The 27,500-nt window shown below is 39.4% G+C and overlaps 1 protein-coding gene across 3 annotated transcripts in view; it reads right to left on the bottom strand.

Annotated features, from left to right (window-relative positions):
• The window catches only part of chb (chromosome bows), a 788,037-nt gene that overhangs the window by 559,295 nt on the left and 201,242 nt on the right, over window positions 1–27,500 (bottom strand). For all 3 annotated transcript variants that reach the window (XM_053789056.2, XM_053789064.2, XM_053789065.2), the window contains exon 6: window positions 27,408–27,496. In XM_053789056.2, coding sequence (XP_053645031.1) covers window positions 27,408–27,496 — 89 coding nt within the window. The remainder of the gene's footprint in view (window positions 1–27,407; window positions 27,497–27,500) is intronic.

The following is a 27,500-nucleotide window of genomic DNA, read 5'->3' as shown; positions in this document are numbered from 1 at the left end:
GGAGAGAAAGATGAATTATAATTTACACCTTGAATATCCTAGACGAGTCAATATCAAATCTGTACACAGAAATCACTGCCTACAAGAGGCTCGACAGAAGGGGTGCCGTGAGTACACTAAGAGATACAGAAAAGTGTACGAATCGTATGACTTTTCAACAGCGTCCCATCATTAATAAGAAATATTACCAACAGTCACTTTGCTGTCTTCAAGAGAGAACTAGATAAATTCCTCAAGTTAGTTCCTGATAAACCGGGCTGTGGTTTGTACGACGGACTGCATGCGCCCAGCAGTTACAGCCTGGTCGATCAGGCACTCATCCACCAGGCCTGGTCTGGGCCACGAGGGCCGCTGACCTCCAAGAAGATCCTTCAGATATATCTACGCTCCAGAGGGTGAATTTCCAGTATTTTAAGGTGTTCTAAGTAATTTCATTGCTTTATGAGGCTGTAAATAATCTGTGTCTGCTCCAACTCTGATATCTCTTCTGCCTTGAACTGATCTCTCAATGCCTGGCCCAAGGCCACGCTCCGGGAGTAGGAAAAAAAACTCTTGAAACTCATCAAAGGTATATCAAGGTACCAAACAATATTTTCAATTAGAGAATATTCTATATTATTTCTTGTATTTTGAAAGTTCTTATTATTCACCTTGTCATTTTTCTCTTTTTCGCAGTATTTGTCTTATTGAAATTATTACATCCAAGTCTCTCGCATGAACCTTTCGTTTTATAAGTTATCCTCAGGTGTCTTGATAACAGTGCCACTTGCTCGTAAAAGTTGTACTAAGGGGCAGCGGCAGCGGCAGCGGCAGCGGCAGCAGCGGCGGCGGCGGCGGCAGCAGCAGCGGCGGCGGCGGCGGCGGCGGCGGCGGCAGCAGCGGCGGCGGCGGCGGCGGCGACAGCAGCGGCGGCGGCGACAGCAGCGGCGGCGACAGCAGCGGCGGCGGCAGGTCTTACCACAGGTAAATTATTGTCAAAATGTGTACCCATAACAACGCAGAGTGGGGGTCTCGCTTACAAAAAAACAAGTTAAGGGCAGAACTGCAACCAGTACTCGTACCACAGGTGAAAAACGTGCAGATTTATCGGCTACATGTTCCCGAATATACCCTGCTGTCAGACATGTTGTGAACGTTTTATTTTTTTATTCGTGGTTAAATGTACGTACAGTTTATAGTTATATGAACGTTTAGAAACTGATGCCGAGGAATGTTTAAAAAAGAACTATTATGAGGATGGGTTGTACACCAATGAAGTAGTGAGGATTTCTGTGTCTACTGAGAAGCAACACACGGGGGACCATATACCAGATATTTAGACTATTGTACACTAGTCACCCATCACCTGCCCAACATGACTGACTGACCTACACTGCCTATACTCACGCACACACATCACAACACCAACAAAGTCGCCCCTGGTCCCCCTCGCGCTCTTGGATATACAATTACAGTCATATTTACTTATTTTGCTGCAGCATTCATGAGACGCAGTCGACTCTAGCCTGATAAAACACTGACAGTGTAGCATTCCTAGAGAGGAGACTTAGCGACTTACCACAATACAAGGGCTACGTATTATATATGTCGTGCCGAATAGGTAAAACTGTTCAATTAGCAAGAACTCATTTAAAATTAAGCCCTTTCTAAAATTTTCTCTTACACGTTTAAAGATATGTATTTTTGTATTTATGATAATGTAAAAATTAATAATTTTGTACTAAAAGAGCCTTAGAAAAATTACCTAACCTTACTATAACAAGTGAAATTTAATTTTGCCTAATCCAACTATATATATTTTAGATAAGTTTACAATAATTTAATAATAAACAAAATGAAATATATTTTTTCGTTAGGTTCAAATGATTTTTGCTTGCCTTATTCGGCAAGAAGAGCATTGCTATTTTAGCCAAAATCGCAAGTTTTACCTATTCAGCACGACACACACAATGTGTGTGTGTATGTGTATATATATATATATATATATATATATATATATATATATATATATATATATATAATATATATATATATATGTATATATATAATGTGTATATGTGTATATATATGTGTATATATGTGTATATATATATATATATATATATATATATATATATATATATAATATATATATATATATGTATATATATAATGTGTATATGTGTATATATATGTGTATATATGTATATATGTATATATATATATATATATATATATATATATATATATATATATATATATATATATATATGTCAGCATAGTTGTTGATCTGTATATGTTTGTGTAGCATATCTGAGTATCGTAGTACCATCTACATATTTTATACAGACGATCCTTTGCTAGGCCTAGGGGCTAGCATGTGACGTCATGTGATGCCACATGTGAGCGTGAGTCGCCCTGCTTCTCCCTCAGTTCCCGGATAAACCTACAGGCTAGAAGGCGGCTAGGCTCTCTGCAAATATAAGTGTTACCAGCCATACCAAGTGTATTACTACACCACCTTTATCTCCTAAAACCCCCGCCCGTCACAAATGGTGGTAGCGGTGGGATGCTGGCTTAGTAACTTGACTAAATTATTCCTAAGAATCATAAAATTACAAATAATTCATTAATGACAGTGTCGGTAATCCACCACAGCTACAGTCAAAATTGAAAACCTGACAACTAAGTTGCTTCAAGTACACAATATCAACGTGTCCCATAATCCTGAGAGCACTATCTATAAACAGGTTTTTCTAGCCAACCCACAATATTTATTATTTTATACATCTCACACTCATAATTTACACCAGGAAAATACCAGAGACCCGAAGGTTGCCTGAGCATGACTTTTTAATGACAACTGGAGGTGTTGGTGATTCACCTATGAACGAAAGAATGGTGTTGAAATCTGCATTATAAGTATGGTGGTGTCATGTTGGCTAGTTTAACAAGTCGCTTCGACATACCTGTACCCTGTGTCAAGGGTTTTTCTACCCTCACAGCACGGCTTTAAGCAAGGCTTCTTTGTTGATCAACTGTTTAATCAGGGTGTTGCTGCTGACAGCCAACAGAAAGTATTGATGCATCTGGGTAGTTTTCAACAAGGGACCACTGTTCGGATTTTTCGAACCAAGCTCTTCCTTCTTGGTGGTTTTGTTTGAATACTAACCAGAAACCCCACTTCTTTTAAAGTGACTTATTTAGATATTTAGGTAATAGAATAAGTTGAGAAGAGGGAGAGAGGGTAATCGGATGGGAGGTACAAGCTTTAGCAGCAAGCACCGTCCCTACCTTAGGGCACACAAGAGACCTCTCCAGCATGTTAATGCTTTTCCACCCCCAGCTGGTTCTACCTGCCGCACTCACTATTAAGCTGCAACTCTCACACACCACTTGCAAGATACTTTCCCCAATGTGAAGACGTACACGTTACAGAGGTTCTTGCTGGGACAGCCTTTCGTTGTGTAAAGCTTTATTAAGCTTTGTCATGACTAGATAAAGCTGTACACAAGGGGACAGGCTGTCCCAAGGAAAGCTGGTTGTGCAACTTGCCTTGGTACCTGTCGTCAATACGCCACTCCATCCACCTCTTCCTAGTGCACTTGGGTAGCCGAAGACAATTATGCCGGAACACATTTAGCAACACTTCAAGCATACTGAAGATTGAGACACTTATGCAGCATATGGGAATCTTTATTCATGAAACGTTTCGCCACACAGTGGCTTCATCAGTCCAATACAAAGAGGAAGGCGTAAGGAGAGGAGGAGAATGAGGTAATCAGTCCCTCAACCTGCTGCATAAGTGTCAAAATCTTCAACTTGTCGGTTTTTCAAACCATTCATCACTTCAAGCATACACAAGTGAAGGGTCTTTATACGAGTAGAGTGGTAGTCGTCTCTAAGTTATAACTCTTACTTCAAGGATACCCAGCAATGAGTTAGCTACACCTTACCTAGCTCTAAACCAAGAATGGGCTGGCTTGTATTTTCCCTGTCCACAATGGAGTCGTTAAAACAAACGAAACTGTTAGGAAGGCAGTGTGCCATTATTTACTTCCTTGCAGCCATCGTCAAAATTCATGCACCATCGTAAATATCTTAAGTCGCCATTACTGAAACGCCACTCCTCCTTGCAGTCCCGTATGTTGAATTGAATCAAATGTTAAAGTCCATGCCTAAATAAACCATTCGGAAAGACCGCAAGGAATGAATGTTCACTGACTGGTATACAACTCACAGTTTGCAAGGTAACTAAGACGACATTTTTGTCCGTCTTGGACCATCATCAAGCCACTCGCAACTTCGTAATTGTACAAGACAGACCGAAACGTCTAAAGTTACCTCGCCAAATTGCGATGCGAATTAGTTGATTTTTTTTCAGCCATGGTATTATAGTTTATTTTCACGTCTATTGACGCCAAGGAGGGCCGTCCAAGGTACACTGCCTCCAAAGTGAAGTTTTGAACTATAGTGCTCAGTGGGTGAAAGGGAACGAAGGAAGCAGCAGCGTGTGGGATGTGGGTAGATGGATGAAAGATGAGCATGGAAAGTGGCGCCTGTCTGACGCCCCAAGACCACCCTGGGAAGGGAGGCTCAGCCACAAATACCTTAATAAATTATGAAGATTAAATGTCCGCCAGTCAAGATACCGCCAAAACACCTTCGTGAACACAAAAGCAGTTAATATTTTAAAAACAAAGAACATTGCTGCTTCAGTGTGGAATATTTTGTTACACACTAGTGGACAGAAAATTGATTCGTTAGAAAATTTAGTTTATAAATGTGTGGTATGGTGTGTTTGGAATAACCTTACCAAATTATTTAAGAGTAGGTGAGGTGTTGCCTGGTACCTAATAAGGTGTGTCGTTATGGTAGGCCTAATATATAGCTGACAGGTACAGGCAAGACAGGCTGATAGGTCGATGGGTGGTTGAGCAAAGGTAAGACGACTCCTTTGTAGGACCTCTATCAAAATTCTAGACTGTGTTGCTTAACTAGTGTCTAGGACATCCCACAAGGTTTGAGTAAGAACTATGTTTATCTAACACTCGCAATATGCAGGTCAGTTTTCCTTTAAACTACACCAAAAAGAATGGTTTAAAATAGGCAACGAAATCTGTTGGCCTGACCAGGGAAACTTCGGTAGAACGATGAGGATATTGTCAAGCATTCCACTCTGGGTGCAGAAACTGGTCGCGGACTACAATGTAAAATGACATAGTAAAAAGATTTAATGGATACGAGATCACTGGAAAGTTCTCATACAGGTGTGCAGACTTGCTAATATTCCCTCAGGCAACTTCCACATGAAAATCGTGATATATCGTGATATAAAGCGAACAGAATCCTTGGCTTCATATCAAGAAACATAAATAATAGGAGTCCTCAGGTTGTTCTTCAACTCTATATATCTTTGGTTAGGCTTCATGCTGCACAGTTTTGGTTACCGTATTACAGAATGGCTATAAATGCTCTGGAAAACGTACAAAGGAGGATGAGAAAGTTGATCCTATGTATCAGAAATCTTCCCTATGAGGATCGACTGAGGGATTGAATCTGCACTCTCTAGAAAGGCATAGAATTAGGGGGGATATGATTGAGGTGTATAAATGGAAAACAGGAATAAATAATGGAGATGTAAATAGCGTGCTAAAATTATCTAGTCAAGACAGCAATGGTTTTAAGTTGGAAAAATTCAGCATCAGAAAGGACATATGAAAGCCCTGGTTTGAGTCGAACTCCCGAGTAATGTCGTAGAAGTTAAGACGTTGTGTAGTTTTTAAAAAAAGTTCGATAAATATATGAGTGGGTGTGAGTTGGACCTGACTAGCTTGTGCTACTAGGTCTGATGCCGTGCTCCTTAAGTGAATGTGACCTGACTTAACTAGGTTGGGTCATTGGCTGGGTAGGAGACTTGGACCTTCCTCGCATGGGCCAGTAGGCCTGCTGCAGTGTTCCTTCTTTTTTGTGTGTTTATGTCTGAGCTGCAGGAGTTACAATTTAAGATTATTATATTTCGGGAAAAGCGTAAATCCACAGTAGTTATACAGTGCCGGAGGAAAAGAAGGAAATCCGTTTTCAAGGAAAGGAAGGGAAGGGAAGGACAAGTTCAATTCCTCACATCAAAGAAATTCCCTAGCATCAAGGAACGTCCCTTAAATGACTTTAAATGCTCCTAGTAATTTAAGTACTTCAATTTACTGGGTTAGTGAAAATTTCTTGTACATTCTGCACATGTACAGATTATGAAAACGGTTCTAGGAAAACAAGAAATGACAAGTGAACTAACAAGACGCTACAATCCTTTATGCCTTGCTTCCCAAAAGAGCTCAAGATAAACCAACCAAGTGGAAAATTGTGAAGTTAACATAATGGTCAAGACTGGGAATTGTAGTGAACCACACAAAAGATTCTCCTGGCTAACCTTTATCAGCACACCTTCCCTTATCTTGATGACCCACCTACCCCAATTTTACCTCACCTTCACCCCTCTCTCTCCTCACCTCCAAGTCTTCTCATAATTTAACATGCACCGCCGTCCTGTTAAGCTTCAAACAATGCAATTATGTTCTTCCTTTCCTTCTTGAACTGGACATCATCGAAGGCAGTTCAGCCAAAGTTCACATGTAGTCTGGAACATTACCACCACAACAACAGTGTCGACAGTATCAGTCACTAAATAACCACCAGAACCACTCCCACCACTCTCCTCTACCACTATTAACTCTCCTATACCACCACCCTATTATCTACCACCACCAAACACCATCACCCTATTACTGACCATCACCCTATTAATACCCTATTAAGGACCCCAATGGAAATAAGTCACTCTGACTTTTTTGGGTTATCCTAGGTTCTCTACACACATGCTGCTATGTATGATAATTCTATGTAACTGTATTTGTGTATACCTGAATAAACTTGCTTATTTACTTACCACCACCACCCTATTATTGACCATCACCACCCTATTATCTACCACCACCAAACACCATCACCACCACCCTATTACTGAACACCACCACCACCCTATTATTGACCATTACCACCCTATTATTGACTACCATCACCACCACCCTATTATTGACCACCATCACCACCCTATTATTGACCACCATCACAACCCTATTATTGATCACCATCACCACCACCCTATTATTGACCATCACCAGCCTTCCCCTACCACCACCACCAGCCCTCCCCCACCATCATCACCAGCCTTCCCCTACCACCATCACCAGCCCTCCCCCACTACCATCACCAGCCCTCCCCACCACCACTACCATCCCTTCCCTACCACCATCACGTGCCATCATGTACCACCATCACCTGCCATCATGTACCACCATGAAGAAATTAAGACACATGTGCAACATCTGGGTATCTTTATTGTAGACGTTTCGCCATCCAGTGGCTTTATCAATACAAATTCCAGGACATAACTTGAAGACAGTAGGACCATATACAGAAGATGAGGTAATCAGTCCCTCAACCTAGGAGTAGGTGCGAAGAGCACCGTAGCCGTAGGTGCTCTTCGCACCTACTCCTAGGCTGAGGGACTGATTACCTCATCTTCTGTACATAGTTCTACTGTCTTCAAGTTATGTCCTGGAATTTGTATTGATAAAGCCACTGGATGGCGAAACGTCTACAATAAAGATACCCAGATGTTGCACATGTGTCTTAATTTCATCTTGTCGGTATTATATACCATTCTTGCACAACATGTACCACCATGTTGTGTACGAATGGTATATAATACCGACAAGATGAGAGTAAGACACATGTGCAACATCTGGGTATCTTTATTGTAGACGTTTCGCCATCCAGTGGCTTTATCAATACAAATTCCAGGACATAACTTGAAGACAGTAGAACTATGTACTGAAGATGAGGTAATCAGTCCCTCAACCTAGGAGTAGGTGCGAACAGCACCATAGTCGTGGAGATTCTGAAGCAGAAGAGAGAATCCTGGCGCTTATATAGTAACGTCAGGTGAAGCAGACGAGGGCAAATTCACTGGTAGGCGGGATTCCCCAGTATTATATACCATTTGTACACAACTTGTCAGACACTGCAACATCATGGAATCTTAATTCTGAGGACATGTACATAACCTTCACGACTACGACAACTACCACTACAACTAACCCATCTCTTTGGGAAGGACCTACTTCCACTGGGGAATCCCGCCTACCAGTGAATTTGCCCTCGTCTGCTTCACCTGACATTACTATATAAGCGCCAGGATTCTCTCTTCTGCTTCAGAATCTCCACGACTATGGTGCTGTACATAGTTCTACTGTCTTCAAGTTATGTCCTAGAATTTGTATTGATAAAGCCACTGGATGGCGAAACGTCTACAATAAAGATACCCAGATGTTGCACATGTGTCTTACTCTCATCATGTACCACCATCACCTGCCATGTACCACCAACACCTGCCATCATCTACCACCATCACCTGCTATCATCTACCACCATCACTAGGTGTTAAGTATTGCTTGGATCACTAAATGTGAAGTGTTGTTGGAATCACTTGTGTGTTACTTAGCCGAGACATAATAAGATTACAGTAACACTGATATATGGTTCAGAGAAGCAATACGATGAATTATTAGACACTTGAGCAACACTTGAGTATCTTTATTGTAGGAATGTTTTGGCAGCCAGTGGCTTCCTCAGTCCAATACAGAGAAGAATGGTTGAAGATCAGGAGTTGGAGGTAATCAGTTCTTCAGGCTGAAGTCAGTCCATCAAGATTGACAGACTGATCACAGAGACTCCAGGCTGATGGACTGATTATCATTCAAACTCCTGATCTTCATCCATTCTCTGTACTAGACTGAGAAAGTTACTGGTTGGCAAAACTTTTCCACAATAAAGAGAGCCAGTGTTGCATAAATAAACCCTACCAGCTCCATTACATTAAGTTTAACATTTTCTAAACATTTATAATTTTTGTGTTGTGTAATACTGTACTAATATTAAGTACACGAATGTGGCAGTACTTCAGAGTACAAGTGTTTGTGAGGCTCTTCTCCAAGCAGTGTACATAGCCAGTCATGTTTCAGCTACTCTACCATACATTCCTCTTTGCCCAACTGTTAACACAACTCTCCAGTTAAGTTCTCAACAATGATTGTGTTAAAGGCCATTTACTTAAGAGATAATATTACAGTGCTAACCTAAGCTAAAAAAACTTCAGAGTGACTACTGTAATTCGAAAGGTCTCGTTAAACTGTACGGCCATAAATTTATATTTATATAATAATTTTTTATTAACATTTTAGTGATTTCATTTAACATTCTTGACGATGTTTCCTTGTTTACATATTCTTATTAAAATGCAGTAAATATTAGCCTTAAGTAGAGCACCCCATCATCTAGAACTATCGTCAGCCCTTCTCTAGCACATCCACAAACCGACTTAATTTCTCTCACTGTGCCAACCTTTCCTCTGGCATGTTATGCCAGCCTCGTGTACTCTCATTCACTTCCAACACACAGGTATTCTCAAGGCCAGCAGTATACTGCACAAACAGCTTACAAATCAAGCAAGCATTAGGAGACACGTCTCAGACTGTAGAGTTATGGTACACTTCATGACTAACCCACAACTGAGAGAATAAGCTTTAAACAAAATATCAGTGAATCTTAGACAATTATCAAGTCAAAACTAGTTCAGAACAGACCAAAATGTAATCAACAATTCTTTCTTCACACCTGTACCAGCTCCAGCTTCATGACTTCCACTTTCTTAAAACACATCTGTGTTTTATGACAACCTACACCCATAGGCTTGGAAGACTGTGTGATTATTAATCCAAGATGATATACAATCTTTTTGTTTATCAAAACTTGTGTACATTATTTCCATCCAAGTCCTCAGGATGTGACCTAGGATGTGACTCCCTGTCTTGGCTGTGAGCCCAATGCTCCATCACACTGAGCTAAGGTGTTCTCACACCACCATCCACACATGGCATGAGGGTGTATGTGAGGGAGGGAAAAATGATGGGGCAACAAAGGAGAATAAGGAACAAAGAAAAATTACAAATATATACCAATAATGAATGACAATAACAAGCCATAATATGTATAATCCAATGACGGATTGCAGAGTTTTGATGAAACATAAGAATCAGCATTCCCAGTAACTGCTGTTAATTAAAAATATCAAGCCTATGCAATGAATAGTTTCAGAAAGTTACCATCTTCCTGCAGCACAGTTAACTGACAAAGTATTAGTGTTGGGCCAAAGCATAAGTCTAATGCCATAAAAAGTAATGAAGATTAGTACACACTGGTTGCTCTGAATGCTGGTGACTACACAATTGGGTATGATCAAGATACTTATTAACCCCTTGACTGTTGCAACGCCAAATCCTGAGGTGTCTCTTGGTGTCGCAAAATTAAAAAAAAAAAAATATTATGAAATGATAGATAATCTTTTCCCGATTGTAATGACACCAAAAGAACGAAATTTGATGGAAAACTGATGGAATTACGCTCTTGCGAAGTTAGCGACCTCGGCAATATTTACGAATCGGCGATTTCGCCCACTTTAGAGCCCTATTTTCGGCTAATTCCATTGTTCCAAGTCGACCAAGCTCATAGCTATTCCTTTAGAACTCCGTTTTTTTCTATCGACTGAGTACAAGAAACTGTCCATTTACCGATTTCAACTACCCAATAACGTGGTCAGAAATTTGCAATTTGGCCAATTTCAAGAAAATTAAAAAATATGAATTTCAAAATAGGGTCCAGAATGAGCAATGCAGACATTCCTGGCTCTAAAATAACATTTTCTTTGTTCATCAGTCACATCTCCTGGCCCCTCTGATATTACTCTTGCTTGCTATTTTGAATTTGTATTCAAACAAAAAATAGAAGATTTACTGTTATGCAGACTACTGCAATATTGTAATAATTCTATAAATAATGTCTACCCATTCATGACTGCATATTAGAATGGCTAGTTGGATATTTATTGGACAATGACATTAATTGCTCACTTTTTGAACATTGGTAAAAGTCAAACATTTCCCCTATTTTGAGGTCCATTTCAAGGTTCTTTTCATAGTAAAACCAATCAAAATCACCTCTATTTCTATAATATGTTTTCCATTCTATCAAATGAGACCAAGAAAACAAGAATACAACCATAAGTGCTATACGAAAATAGACCACAAAGTCGGAATTTTAATTAAAAAACAAAAAAAAAATTGGTCAGTTTTTTTTTCTCATTATGCACTGTGTGCTGCAGGATTTTTTTTATATGGTGCACACTGACCACACAGACCCATTCTCTCACATGTGGGCCTACCAGCTTTGTCCTGCTTGATTTGAATCCACTAAAATTTACGAGTATATATACGTCAAACACGGTGGCTCGTAAGACGTATATATACAACCGAAACAGTCAAAGGTTTAATGGTAAAGAAATATGGACTTGGAAGCGAGATGCAAATAACAGGTAGGTAAAGAACAAACAGGCACAATACCATGACTGGAACAATACACAAATATCTGCACATAAGAGAGAGAGAGAGAGAGAGAGAGACAGAGAGAGAGAGAGAGAGACAGAGAGAGAGACAGAGAGAGAGAGAGAGAGAGAGAGACAGAGAGAGACAGAGAGAGACAGAGAGAGACAGAGAGAGACAGAGAGAGACAGAGAGAGACAGAGAGAGACAGAGACAGAGAGAGACAGAGAGAGACAGAGAGAGACAGAGAGAGACAGAGAGAGACAGAGACAGAGAGAGACAGAGAGAGACAGAGAGAGACAGAGAGAGACAGAGAGACAGAGAGAGACAGAGAGAGACAGAGAGAGACAGAGAGACAGAGAGAGACAGAGAGAGACAGAGAGACAGAGAGAGAGAGAGAGAGAGAGAGAGAGAGAGAGAGAGAGAAAGCTTACGACGACGTTTTGATCCAACTTGGACCATTTACAAAGTCCCACTGACACAAGGAGGCCACTATATGTATAGGATTTGCCCTTATCCTCCAAAGCCTCTCTTGTGTTTGTGACACTTTATAAATGGCCCAAAACGTCATTGTAAGCTTCTCTCTCCTATGTGCGGGTTTTTTTGCCTAACAGAAAGCTATCTTGAACGTTCAAGATACCACTTCAAAAAAACTTGCATGCCCACTCTTCTTCTAGAATTAGCACCAGGGAAAATCATCAAAAGATCCACTGTAACTGTCTTCAAGAGATTAATTTGTTCTGGAATCAAGTTCATGAGTCAGACTGGGATGGTTACATCAGATTGTGTGCAGCAACAACCAACTACACCTCATTGTTCAGGATATAAACAAGTATGTCTGACCTGGAACTGGGCTACCACAAAAATTACCCCAAAACAATCTTCAGGTAACTTACTGATATCACAGCCTCAGGGAGACTGCTGAAGACAGGCTGTTTACAAACCTTGGACCCTTCATGCTCAGTGGGTTGCCTCTCAGTGTATGTAGTGCAACCCTCTTGTTCATTTAGAGTACAGTGGAACCTCAGTTTTCATACACCCCAGTTTTCATAGGGTTCGGTTTTCGATGACCTTCGCCATCAAAATTTTGTCCCAGTTTTCGTACATCACCTCAGTTTTCGTAGAGTTGACAATAGTCCATAGCAAACATGTCCGCCTGCCCGTCCATGTCACTCAGCTACTAAAGCGGCGAGTGACTCAGTCTGCCTTTGTTTATGGTTGAATGAGCATCAACCGGCGTGGGGGATAGTGTTTTGGAGTTGATAATTTGAGAAAAGGCAAGGCACTTAATGGGCTGAGGCTGACCCTGACAACCTTAAGCCTGTTGTGGAATCTACTGTGTCTTTGGGGAAGTCCATGGGGTTGGATGTGAGTGGCCAGGATGTGGAAGAGTTGGTGGACAACCAAAGGGAAGAGTTAACCATGTGAAGAGCTGCAACACCTTCAACTGGAACAGCAACAGATCACAGCTGAGGAAATTGCTTCAGAGGAGGAGGAAGAGAGAGGGTAGAATGTGCCTTCCTCAGTGATTAAGGACATGTGTGCAAAGAGAGTTGCAAAGTTCTGTGGAGAAACATCACCCTAACAAAGCTGTTACAAGCCGTGTCTGCAACATGTTCAATGACAATGCCTTGTCCCATTTTAGGCATATCTTAAAGAGACGCTAGAAACAGACCTCTCTGGACAGATTTTTTGTGCGACAGGGGTACAGTGATTCTCAAGCTGGTCCTAGTGCCAGTAAAAGACAAAGAAGGGAAGTAACCCGAGATAAGGCCTTGATACCTGAAGTCCTTATGGAAGGGGATTCTCCTTCCAAACAATAACCTCTCCTCCCTCTCCCCTCCTCGCTGTCTTCCATATGCCAACAAGAGTCTTCAATAAAGGTAAACATGATGTTCAATGTTCATTTATCCAATTCATTAGTCATTTATATTTATTTCTCATTATTTTCTGTATGTAAAGCTATCGTTATTCTCTATAAAATGTATTTTTTGTTAATATGTTTGGGTGTCTGGAATGGATTAACTGGATTTACATTATTTCTTATGGGAAATATTGCTTCAGTTTTTTGTACAATTTGTGTTTCGTCAGACTTTCTGGAATGAATTAATCACAAAAACTGAGGTTCCACTGTATTTTGTAGTTTACCATACATCCTCCAGTCATAATGGGTTAAGGTGCACATTGAGAATCATTCCTTCCATTAATTGACAAGTGTATTTTATTACATATCCTCCTTACCAGTACTCAAGAGAGCACACTAAAGCTTTTGTCTGAATTGATGTATACAGTAAAAATTTTCCCTAGGTAGTAGGTTGGTAGACAGCAACTGCCCAGGGAGATACTACCATCCTGCCAAGCGAGTGTAAAACAAAAGCCTGTAATTGCTTTACATGATGGTGGGATTGCTGGTGTCCTTTTTTCTGTCTCATGAACATGCAAGGTTTCAGGCGCAAAACACACTCTAGCTCTTGACCCCCTATGTGGTCCTTAAAATATGGTGCTATAACCCTTAGTAGTTTACCAAAACAATGGCAGAGGTTGGGTGAGTGGGTTAATGGCTGAGTGAGGCGTCTGAGGCCGCGTGGTGAGTTAGAGGGGTTAGCAGGGCTAAGACCGAGACCGCGTGGTGAGACACACGTGGTCGTGGGCCTATGGGTTGAACGGCGTTAAGCCTCACTGCGGACACCCACACTGGCGCGAAGATATTCTAAGCCGGCTGGCTTAAAATACACCCACGAAATACCACAACACCACAGGGATGAAAAAGAGCACTCAGAATTGCTTGGAGCTTGAATCACAAGCGATGAAGACTACTCACGTGGCTTACTTGAGTACTGGGGTAAGACACCTGGGTTAGTTGCTAGCTGGCTTATCTTAACCCTTCACACAGAATAGCTTGAGAACTTCTCACGATGAGCACAGCAGGGGTGGAAAGCTGGCTTGGCAGGTAAAGGAACTGGATGGAGTAGACTAGGCTAGACTGGACTCTTGTTCTGACTCCCCCACCACAGACTGGAAGCTGGCTTATTTTGCAAACTCGGGTCAACCCCTCAGGAGTGATGCAAATAAGCAGATAAACACTAATACAAAGAGACTGACCCGTGAATAATGTAGTAGCTGGTAGGAACTTGAGGGAGTAGCTGACTTGAGGTAGCAGGCTTGGCTAGGTCGGCCTACTGGCGACACGAAATGGCCGTCTTGCTGGTCGAAAGAAATCTCCGTACATCGGCGTAATTATCAATTTTACGCCCACACCGCTGGCACCATTTATCGTAGGGGTTCTTAAATGGAGATATCGAGGGTTGAAGGCAGACACACTTGTTGGATGGTAACGATATATTGTCAGACTGTGATGATGGGAAATGGAGACCAGCCTCTGCCTGTCCTAGCCTGTGTCAAACGCCGACTGAGGCCGAGGCAGAGGTACGAACGTACACATGCGCATCCCGTGACATCACACAAACAGTCACAGGCCTAGGGATCTCCTATCTAAAGCACATGGATGATACTGATATGCTATGCAACACAGGGATCAGCAACTATGCTGACAACACTACACATGCATGTACAAGCGTATATATACACACCCCTCTGGGTTTTCTTCTATTTTCTTTCTAGTTCTTGTTCTTGTTTATTTCCTCTTATCTCCATGGGGAAGTGGAACAGAATTCTTCCTCCGTAAGCCATGCGTATTGTAAGAGGCGACTAAAATGCCGGGAGCAAGGGGCTAGTAACCCCTTCTCCTGTATATATTACTAAATTTGAAAGGAGAAACTTTCGTTTTTCCTTTTGGGCCACCCCGCCTCAGTGGGATACAGCCGGTGTGTTGAAAGAAAGAAAGAAGTTAAAATTTTCCATTTTTTTCAAATTTGCAATTTTGCAAATGTAAGCATAAGAGCATAAGAATGGAGGAACACTGCAGAAGGCCTACTGGCCCATGCAAGGCAGGTCCTTATCAAAACGACCTCTATCCAAAGCTACCCAAGAATTAACTCCCGTACCCAATGACACCAGTCAAACCCAGCCCCTCCCACTCATATATTTGTCCAATCTCTTTTTAAAGCTACCCAAAGTCCTAGCCTCTATCACCCTACTGGGAAGATTGTTCCACACATCCACAACTCTGTTAGAGAACCAGTACTTACCTATGTCCCTTCTAAATCTAAATTTATCCAACTAAAATCCATTATTTCTGGTTCTTACCTGGTTCGACACCCTCAGTACTTTATTAATATCTTTGTTTATGCCCGTCATTCACTTATACACTTCAATGATATCTCCCCTCATTCTACGTCTCTCCAGAGAGTGGAGATTTAAGGCTTTAAGTCTATCTTCATATGGGAGATTCCTTACACAGTTAATCATTTTAGTCATCCTTCTCTGTATGTTCTCCAATGAATCTATATCCATCCTGTAGTAAGACCAAAATTGAGCAGCATAATCCAAATGAGGCCTCACTAGTGAGGTATAGAGCTGTAAAATAACTTTTGGACTTCTGTTACTAATACTTCTTGAGTTAAATCCAAGTAATCTGTTAGCCTTGTTGCACACACTTAGGCACTGCTGTCTTGGCTTTAGATTTCTGCTTACCATGACCCCTACGTCTTTTTCACATTCTGTATGATCAAGCTCTACTTCACCTAGTTCATAGCTTCGAGGGTTATTTTCATTACCAAGGACTAGTACCTTACACTTATTCACATTGAACTTCATCTGCCATTTTTCAGACCAAGACATTAATTTGTCCAAATCCTCGTGGAGTTCATTGCTATCCTCCTCAGAATGAATCATACAGCCTATCTTTGTGTATCATCAGCAAATTTGCTCATGTCACTCATAATCCCTTCATCAAGGTCATTAATGTAAATTATGAACAAGAGAGGGCCTAAAACTGATCCTTGTGGAATGCCACTAGTGACTAATCCCCATTCAGATTTGACACCATTAATTGAAATTCTCTGCTTTCTATTGGTAAGCCATGCCTCTATCCATGCTAGAACTTTACCTCCTATACCATGAGCTGCTACTTTTCTTAAGAGTCTCTTGTGAGGTACTCTATTGAAGGCTTTACTAAAATCCAAATAAACAATATCATATTCTTTATCACTGTCTACTGCCTCAAATGTTCTATTGAAGAACGTCAGTAAATTTGTCAGGCAGGAACGACCTCTTGTGAACCCATGCTGAGATTCATTTATCAAGTTATGTTCTTCAAGGTGACTTCTAATATCGTCAGCTATAACTGATTCTAATAACTTGCCCACTATAGATATCAGGCTTATTGGAAGGTAATTTGAAGGAGTGGACTTATCCCCCAATCTGAATATAGGAGCCACCTTAGCCATCTTCCACAACTCTGGCACAACACCGGTAAGGATGGATGCATTAAACACACTCGTTAATGGCTGACTAAGCTCCATCTTGCATTCCTTAAGTACCCTGGAAAACAGCTCATTGGGTCCCGGGGACTTATTTTGCTTCAGTTTGTCTATCTGTTTAATAACCATGTCCCTCAAGACAGTAATATTAGTTAATTTAAATTCATCAGGAACTAAATAACTGTTAATTACTGGAATCTCATTTACATCTTCCCGTGTAAAAACTGACAAAAAATAGTCATTAAATAAGGAACGCATTTCCAGTTTGTTATCAGTCAGCTGTCCATTCCCAATTTTCAGAGGTCCTACTTTTTCCTTCACCTTCATCCTATATACTTGAAAGAACCCCTTTGGATTAGTCTTTGATTCATTTGCAACTCTAATTTCATAGTCACGTTTAGCCTTTCTAATCCCCTTGTTTACTTCTCTCTTAAGCTGGACATATTGGTCAGTACGGTTAACCTCCTCTTCTGATGCACCTATAAATTCCCCTTTTCTCCCCTAATAAAAGCTTAAGCCTCCTGTTAATCCATTTGGGATCATTATTATTAGACCTAATTTCTCTCTGGGGAATGTATATACTCTGAGCACGATGTACATTATTAAGAAAAAAAACATAAAAGCAGATCCCTTCATAATCATAAGTATGATCATTGTCAATAAAATCATTAGCTAGATAACCCCAATCAAGATTAGACAGGTGTTCCTTAAGTCCATTATAATTGGCAGAACGAAAATCAGAGACTTTTACTGTATTATCATTATTCTTGTATTCCCAGTTAATGCTAAAAGTGATGGATTTGTGATCACTTTCGCCAAGCTTTTCAGTGATCTCCAGATTATTTACGAGTGTTTCCTTATTTGACAAGACTAGGTCTAGCAAATTATTACCCCTGGTAGGCTCTGTTACACACACCTTCAGAAAACAGTCCTGAAGTGTTTTCATAAAGTCACTGGACTCTAGATTACTGGTCAAAGAATTCCAGTCAATTTGACTAAAGTTAAAGTCCCCTACTATCATTATGTTATTGTGCCTAGAAGCCCTAACAATTTCGTCCCAAAGAAGTCTCCCTCTATCGTGATCCAAGCCTGGAGGTCGGTATATTACACCTAGAATTAGTTTTTCTTGACCTTCTACAAACTCTACCCAAACAGATTCTGTTACTGTTCCATCTATTTTTATACCTGTTTTTATGCAACAATTAATATTTTCTCAAACATATAATGCAACTCCTCCCCCCTTCCCATTACATCTATCTACATGGAACAACTTAAACCCTTGAATATTACACTCAGCAATCATATCCCGACTCCTTAAATCATACCACATTTCAGTTACTGCAATGACATCAAAGTTCCCAGCACATGCTACTAAACGTAGTTCATTAATCTTATTTCTTGCACTTCGACTGTTAGCATAAAATATAGTCTTATGTTTTTTCTTCTGCGCATTTTTTTCTATTCATCTTTGTTTTTGCACAATTTCTGAAATTATCATTACCCAGAGTTACTCCATGACAGTTACTATTAAGATTCTTAATATCAGAGCATAAGTCAATATGTCCATACTCATTATTTATCATTTCTAAACCCATACCTCTAACTAATCCTAGTTTAAAGCCCCAACAACCCCCTTAACTGAGCTAGCAAGAAAACCCACACCTGCCCTGGATAAGTGAACCCCATCCCTGGCATACATGTCATTTCGGCCATAAAAGTTGTCCCAGTTGTCAATGAATGGTATTGCACTATCCTTACAGTGTTTATCCTGCCAACAATTAATACAAATTGCTCTGGACAACCATTCATTTCCAACACCTCTTCTTGGCAAAATGCCACATATAACAGGGTGCCCCCCCTTCTTCCTAATTATGTCTACTGCTGTCTTGAACCTTCTAACTAAATCCTCACTTCGCTTGCCTACATCATTGCCTCCAGTACTGAGGCAGATAATAGGATTGATCCCATTACCATTCATGATGTTGTCAAGCCGGCTAACAATATCCTCCATCCCAGCCCCAGGAAAGCAAACCCTCTGTCTCCTACTCCTGTCCTTCAAGCAGAACAGCAATATTCGAGTTTAAAGAGTATAGGCATTTTAGAGAATCTTTATTACTTTGGTAGTCCTTCTCTTGAAGGTTTTTGTTATCTAGGCTGGTTTTCTCTTCAGTTGTGATAGTAGCACTGTTGTGCTCTTTGAAAGTAAGGTTTACTGGCATTGGTTATTTCCAGGTCCTATATATTCATTCATCTTCCATTTTGCTGAGGGATTTAATTACATCTTATACTATATTTTGTTTGTGTTTATTTCCCTAACTGTTCCACAGAGTAACTAAACCTTTTTCTGTTGCTGATTGGGAGGCTTTATTGTATACTGGATTCCAAGGTTTGTTGTGTTTTTGAGGGCTACCAAAGTCATATTAATACAAGTACAATATCACTTGATTTGTCTGTCAGAAATGTAAGAAAGAGAACTGGGGTAAGTACTGTACCTTTAAGAAGAAGTTTTTCACTGTGGAAACTTAAAATTTCGCTCTGTTGATTACTCATGTCTTGATGTGATTTGTTATAAAGCTGAAGATACACATGTCTGATTTTCTAGTTAATTATTTTATGTGCTATTACATCAACATCAGCATACTCAGACTTTAACAGCAAATATTTTATATTGGCCTTTTTATGTCTTCTGTGTTCAAAACCATGTTTCAGTAGTCTAACAATTCTGAGAGGATGGAGTGACCTACTTAAACCCCATGTTGTCCAGGGCTGTGCAAATGTGATTTCATGTGTTAGCAATCTTATGTAAATATTATGCAGTAAATTCGGAATGTGGAAATTAGGAGAAGGTGTGGAGTTAATAAAAGTATTAGTCAGAGGGCTGAAGAGAGGTTGTCGAGGTGGTTTGGTCATTTAGAGAGGATGAATCAAAGTAGAATGACATGGAATGCGTATAAATCTGTAGAAGGAAGGCAGGGTAGGGGTCTTCCTCGAAAAGGTTGGAGGGAGGGGGTAAAGGAGGTTTTGTGAATGAGGGGCTTGGACTTCCAGCAAGCATGCATAAGTGTGTTAGATAGGAGTGAATGGTGACGAATGGTATTTGGGACCTGACGAGCTGTTGGAGTGTGAGCAGGGTAATATTTAGTGAAGGGATTCATATAGTCGGACTTGAGTCCTGGAAATGGGAAGTACAATGCCTGCACTTTAAAGGAGGGGTTTGGGATATTGGCAGTTTGGAGGGATATGTTGTGCATCTCTATACGTATATGCTTCTAAACTGTTGTATTCTGAGCACCTCTGCAAAAGCAGTGATAATGTGTGTGTGTGGTGAAAGTGTTGAATGATGATGAAAGTATTTTCTTTAAAGGAGGGGTTTGGGATATTTTTGGGGATTTTCTTTCAGTGATTATGTGTTTTTTTTGAAAGTATTTTCTTTTTGGGGATTTTCTTTCTTTTTTTTTGGGTCACCCTGCCTCGGTGGGAGACGGCCGACTTGTTAAAAAAAACTCGATACACAGCTCACTTTCTTTCCTTCATCAATTCTATGGTTAACCTCATCCTTCATAAATCCATCTGCTGACACATCATCTCCCAGATATCTGAAAACATTCACTTCTTCCATACTCCCTCTCTCCAATGTGATAATCAATTTTTCTTTATCTAAATCATTTGATACCCTCATCACCTTACTCTTATCTATGTTCACTATCAACTTTCTACCTTTACACACCTTCCCAGTTTAGATGTCCCTCCAAAATGCCAATATCCCAAACTGTTCCTTTGAAGTGCAGGCACTGTACTTACCATTTCCAGGACTCAAGTCCAGCTACCCAGTTTCCCTGAATCCCTTCACGAACTATTACCCTGTTCACAGTCCAAGAGCTCATCAGGTTCCAAAAATCATTCGTCTTCATTCACTCCTATCTAACACGCTCATGCATACTTGAAGTTAAGTAATGTGTACGGTATATGAATTTTTTAGGCCTAGCTCTATTGCTCACTTAATATATGATAGTGTAAACATATCAGGTTTTTCTATGCATTTCCAAGTGAAAAATGGCTATGTTTTTACTTTACAGTGATTTTCGCTTAACAGCGGTAGCCCGCAACCTAACCTGCTGAATATATAGGGCCCTCCTGTACATGTACTTTGCTCATCAGAGAAAGTGCCATCTTTTCTAAACATGACCCCAATAGTAAATGTGTCTTTTGCTTGAAATTTTGCATAAGCAAAAAAAAGTATTTAGGAAAAAAAAAAAAAAAAGTTATGATCAATTGTTGTGCATATAAATTTATAGAGGATATTCAATTATTCAGAGGTGGGAAGCAACTGTGCAGTGCTAAGAATGGGTTCATCCTCCTATGGGTTGAACTCTACACTATGAAACTCAGATGGTGTATTTGATTGCTAATAATGTTAAAAGAGAAGAGTATTTTGTTCTCTTCTAACATTATTAACCATCTAATATGTCATCATCTGAGCTTCACTGGATATAATTAAAGAGAAACTAGTTTTTCTTTTTAAGTCACCCTGTCTTGGTGGGGTATGGCCAGTTTGTTGAAAAAAAAATACATAGGATTATGTTCCTCTTGCTCAAAACTCATACCCACTTTTCAATATTCAAACTCCCATAATGCTAAAATTATATTGTTTTACAGTATTACATAACCAATAAAAGAACATCAAAAACCAATATTAAGAATTCTAATAAACAAGTAGTAATTTACCTTATAGTGTTGAGCCAAGACATGAGCTACCAGAACATTTACAACTTTCATAAAAAATTTAATTAACATTTTATCAAAATTAAGAAGAGTGCATATAGTAGACAACACTTACCTTCAGTTCCTACACTGTCTGGCATTTTGGGTGCAGGTTTGCAATAAAATTACTGCAGAAATCTAGAATGCTAAGTAGCTAACTTATTGCTAAGAATCACTAGTGTAATGGATAGTTGGCAACAGATAGTATAAGACCGAAATTTGAATCCCAAGTAAAAAACAAAATTAAGTTTAAGTTAAGACTTGCATTAACTGACTGAGGTCATAAGCCAATATGCAAGTCATGAAATTCACAGATTGAGGTACAACTACACAACTATATCCTGGAATTCACATGCTACAAAATGCACAATTCACTTACACTACAGTACAATGTTTTTAACCTTTCGATTATGATTGTGTGAGTGAGGTGAAAGTGTTGAATGATGATGAAAGTATTTTCTTTTCAGGGATTTTCTTTCTTTTTGGGTCACCCTGCCTCGGTGGGAGACGGCCGACTTGTTACAAAAAAAAAAAAAAAAATATTATGTATGTATGTATGTATGTATGTATGTATGTATGTATGTATGTATGTATGTATGTATGCATGTATGCATGCATGCATGCATGCATGCATGTCAGTATGTCTGTCTGTCTTACGAGCCACCTTGTTAGACGTACATTATACAGGAAGGCCCCGCTTTACGGCGTTTCACTTTACGGCGTTCCGCTAATACGGACATTTCAAATTATGACCAAAACTCACTATACGGCTCCCCCCACCTGACTTTCTAATACGGTCACCGCGCCCCACCCTGTTTGTTTACATTCTCCATGAGCTCAGTAAGCACTAAGTCTCTCCATTTTGTCTGGAAACTCCAAAAGTTATTTCATATTTTATATATACTCTGATAATTATACTTATGTATACCTGTACCTAAATAAACTTACATACTGTGCTGGCATGCAGGTACACATTAAAATTGGTAAGTGTCTTATGTCTCCAGACGTCATATTAGTAATGATAATAATAATCATCGAGTCATTTAAATGTCGTATATTACGTTAATATACACATTTTCATTAATCCATCCATGATATTTTTTTCAAAATTATATAATAAACACGATGCATAACATATAAATAAGATAAATACACCCCACAGTAGAATAAATAAACATAAATGTGAGATGTGGTAGCAGGCGACTTGCAAAAGTGACGCCATATTAGAAATGATAATAATAATAATAATAATACTCACCGAGTCTCATTAAATGTCGTATATTACGGTAATATACACATTTTCATTAATCCATCCATGATATTTTTTTCAAAATTATATAATAAACACGATGCATAACATATAAATAAGATAAATACACCCCACAGTAGAATAAATAAACATAAATGTGAGATGTGGTAGCAGACGACTTGCACAAGTGACGCCATATTAGAAATGATAATAATAACAATACTCACCGAGTCTCATTAAATGTCGTATATTACGTTAATATACACATTTTCATTAATCCATCCATGATATTTTTTTTCAAAATTATATAATAAACACGATACAAAACATAAAAAGATGATAAATACACCCCACAATAGAATAAATAAACATAAATATAAGATGTGGGAGCCACATAACTTGTACAAGTGACGGCAAGAATAACATTTTCTCTAATCTAACATAAGAGAAAATGTGTTACTGAGGGTAACTGTAGAAAATTATTCCTTTCGTATGTATGTAAGTAAGTTTATTCAGGTATACACAAATACAGTTACATAGATTATCATACATAACAACATACGTGTAGAGAACCTAGGATAACCCAAAAAAGTCAGTGTGACTTATTTCCATTGCCTTCACTCAGAGCTTCATTTCTTCTCAAAATGATGTTACATGAGAATGGGAGTGTTCTTCTTTATTAATTGTACCGTATCAATGTAGAGACAACCTGTACACAATGTAACTTGTACACAAACCAGACGTGTACACTTCGTTTGTTTACAAAACTTACGTTCGCCTGGTTTGTTTACATAACTCTGCGCCTGTCCCCTCTCATGTACTCATTCTTTCTCTCTCTCATTTATTCGTTTTATCTCATTTACTTACTCCTGACCCTACATTAAGACTACAAATATTTTAAGGTAAGTAATGAGTGAACTGTATATACATTTTATCGCTCTGGGATGCTTAAATATCATAGAATAGTATGTGTGGGTGGGGTGGCCTGGTAAGGTAGCCTGGCTATTACCATACATACCACACTTGATTTCTTACAATAAATACTACTTGTCTCACCCTAAATTAATACTATAAATATTTTAAGGTAAGTAATGAGTGCACTATGTGTGTATTGTACTTTTTTATTGTTTTTTGATGCCTGGTTCTATTGCTAACTTAATATATGTTAGTGTAAACTTGTTATCTAGTGTTTGTATGCATTTATAAGTGGAAAAAAAGGGTGTTCCACTTTACGGCGGTTTCCGCTTTACGGCGGTAGCCTGGAACCTAACCTGCCGTATAAGTGGGGCCCTCCTGTACTAAAAAATTCCACCGGCTTCAAATCAAGCAGAAGAAAGCTGGTAGGCCCACATGTGAGAGAATGGGTCTGGTCAGTGTGCACCATATAAAAAAAATCCTTCAGCATGCAATGCATGAGAAAAAAAAAACTCCAACTTTTTTTTTTTTTTTATTAAAACACCGACTTTGTGGTGTATTTTCATATAGTATTTATGGTTGTATTCTCGTTTTCTTGGTCTCATTCGATAGAACAGAAAACATATTATAGAAATAGTGGGTGATTTTGATTGGTTTTATTATGAAAAGAACCTAGAAATGGAGCTCAAAGTAGGGGAAATGTTTGATTTTTGCCGATGTTCAAAAGTAAACAAATGTCATTGTCCAATAAATATCCAACTACCCATTCTAATATGCAGTCATGAATGGGTTGACATTATTTATACAATTATTACAATATTGCAGTAGTCTGCATAACAGTAAATCTTCTATTTTTTGTTTGAATACAAATTCAAAATAGCAAGCGAGAGTAATATCAGAGGGGCCTGGAGATGTGACTGATGAACAAAGAAAATGTTATTTTAGAGCCAGGAATGTCTGCATTGTTCATTCTGGACCCTATTTTGAAATTGGTATATTTTTTATTTTGTGTGAAATTGGCCAAATTGCAAATTTCTGATCATGTTATTGGATAGTTGAAAGTGGTAAATGGGCAGTTTCTTGTACTCAATCGATAGAACAAATGGAGTTCTAAAGAAATAGCTATGAGTTTGGTCGACTGGAACAATGGAATTAGCCGAAAATAGGGCTCAAAATGGGCGAAATCGCCAATTCATAAATATCGCCATAAGTTCTGTAAGTTTTGCATCAAATTTTGTTCTTTTGGTGTCATTACCATCGGGAAAAGATTCTCTATCATTTCTCAAGAAAAAATTAATTTTTTTTTTTTTCAAAAAATTTTCGACAGCAGAAGACACCTCAGGATTTGGGGTTTTGACAGACAAGGGGTTATTTAAGGTGACTTCACTTTTTTTTTTAACTGGTACCCATTTTCTTTCTGCTTGGCACATTACAGTTAAATTGAATACTAAACATAAAATTTCATTCAAATTGTGCTTATTTTTTCTTATCAATGCCAACTGTAATCAGATTTGATTAGATTTTTTAAAATTTAGCTATGTACATGTTTTTCTTTCTTTTCAACATGTCGGCCATCTCCCACCAAGGCAGGGCGACCCAAAAAAGAAGATCACTTTCACTATCATTCACACACAATCACTGTCTTTGCAAAAGTGCCCAGATGTGACAGTTTAGATGTTACTCCATACAGCCAATATCCCAAACCCCTCCTCTAAGATTCAAGTCTGGCTAATTGGTTTCCCTGAATCCATCAACAAAATATTACCCTGCTCACACTCCAACAGCTTGTCAGGTCTCCATTCACTCGTATCTAACATGCTCACACATGCCTGCTGCATGTCTAAAGCCCCTTTCACTTGCACACAACCTCTTTTACCCCCTCGCTCTCCATCCTTTCCTAGGATGACACCTACCCACCTCCCCTCAGCTACAGATTTATACACCTTTCAAGTCATCCTATTTTGCTCCAACCTCTCTAAATGACCAAACCACCTCAACAACCCCTCTGATAGCTTGTGCTACCAGGTCGGTTGCCGTGTTCCTCCCTTAAGTCAATGTGACCTGACCTGACTAGGTTGGGTGCATTGGCTTAAGCCGGTAGGAGACTTGGACCTGCCTTGCATGGGCCAGTAGGCCTTCTGCAGTGTTCCTTCGTTCTTATGTTCTTATGTTCTTATGAATAAAACTTTTAGTAACTCTACACCACCTTCTAATTTCCACACTATGAATTCTGTGCAAAATATTTACACCACACATTGCTCTTAGCCACATCATCATCACTGCTTCCAGCCTCCTCCTCACTGCAACATTCACAACCAATGCTTTACACCCCACACAAGAGTATTGGTACCATTATACCCTCGAACACTCCCTTCTTTGCTTCTTTGGATAATGCTTTTTGTCTCCACAGATACCTCAATGCACCTTTTTTATCTCTATCAATTCAATGGTTAACCTTGTCCTTCATAATTCCATCTGCTGACAAATCTACTTCCAATATATGAACAAATTCACTTCTTCCATACTTCCTCCCTCCAAAGTGACATCCAATTTTTCTTTACCTTTACTCATCTGATACCCTCATCACCTTTCTCTTATCTTTTACATTCACTTTCAACTTTCTTCCCTTACACACCCTCCCAAACTTGTCCACTAACCTTAGCAATTTCTCTTTAGAATCTCCCAAAGGACAGTATCAGCAGCAAAAATTTACTGTGTCTACTCCCATTTGTATTTCATTCCCCATAATTTAATCCTGCCCCTCTCCCCAACACCCTAGAATTTACTTCTTTTACAACCCCATTTACAATTTTTTTTTTTTCAACAAGTCGGCCGTCTCCCACCGAGGCAGGGTGACCCAAAAAGAAAGAAAATCCCCAAAAAGAAAATACTTTCATCATTCAACACTTTCACCTCACTCACACATAATCACTGTTTTTGCAGAGGTGCCCAGAATGCAACAGTTTAGAAGTATGTATGTATAAAAATACACAATACATCCCTCCCAACTGCCAATATCCCAAACCCCTTCTTTAAGAGTGCAGGCATTGTACTTCCCATTTCCAGGACTCAAGTCCAGCTATATAAAATAACCAGTTTCCCTAAATCCCTTCACTAAATATTACCCTGCTCACACTCCAACAGCTCGTCAGGTCCCAAATACCACTCGTCTCCATTCACTCATATCTAACACGCTCACGCACGCTTGCTGGAAGTCCAAACCCCTCACCCACAACACCTCATTTACCCCCTCCCTCCAACAAACAAACATGGTGACATCTCACATCCCTGTCAAAGGCCCACTCCCACTCTTTTTTTACACCAAGTATGGTGTTACTAGATGGACAACTTTGCCTCTCCTTATTCTATATAAAAAAAACAGGTAGTGACAAATTAATATACTCTTGTATTACTTGGCCACTTAGTTATAAATTGCTATAGAGTCATGTTTTACAGAAGTAACAGTGCCAGATGCTTATCATTCATATGGTAAGCTTTCTAAGCTATAATAATTTTTACAGAATGAAATGCATAGTGGGAAATATGACAAAAGAAGAAGACGAAGACGAAAGTTCTTTGTTTTTAATGTATCTTCTGGTGTATTAAAAATCAGTTAAAAAGTGTGCTTACCTTCTATTGTGCTAATAGTCGTTGAGGCAGTGGGAAACATGAGGCCAGTATCCCGCACCTCATCAAATCGTGTCATAAGTGCTGGAAGTCTGA

This window comes from Cherax quadricarinatus, chromosome 44, assembly GCF_038502225.1.
Source record: "Cherax quadricarinatus isolate ZL_2023a chromosome 44, ASM3850222v1, whole genome shotgun sequence".
Taxonomy (NCBI): domain Eukaryota; kingdom Metazoa; phylum Arthropoda; class Malacostraca; order Decapoda; family Parastacidae; genus Cherax; species Cherax quadricarinatus.
Note: the sequence above shows the minus strand (reverse complement) of the source record. Positions and strands in the feature narration are given on the sequence as shown.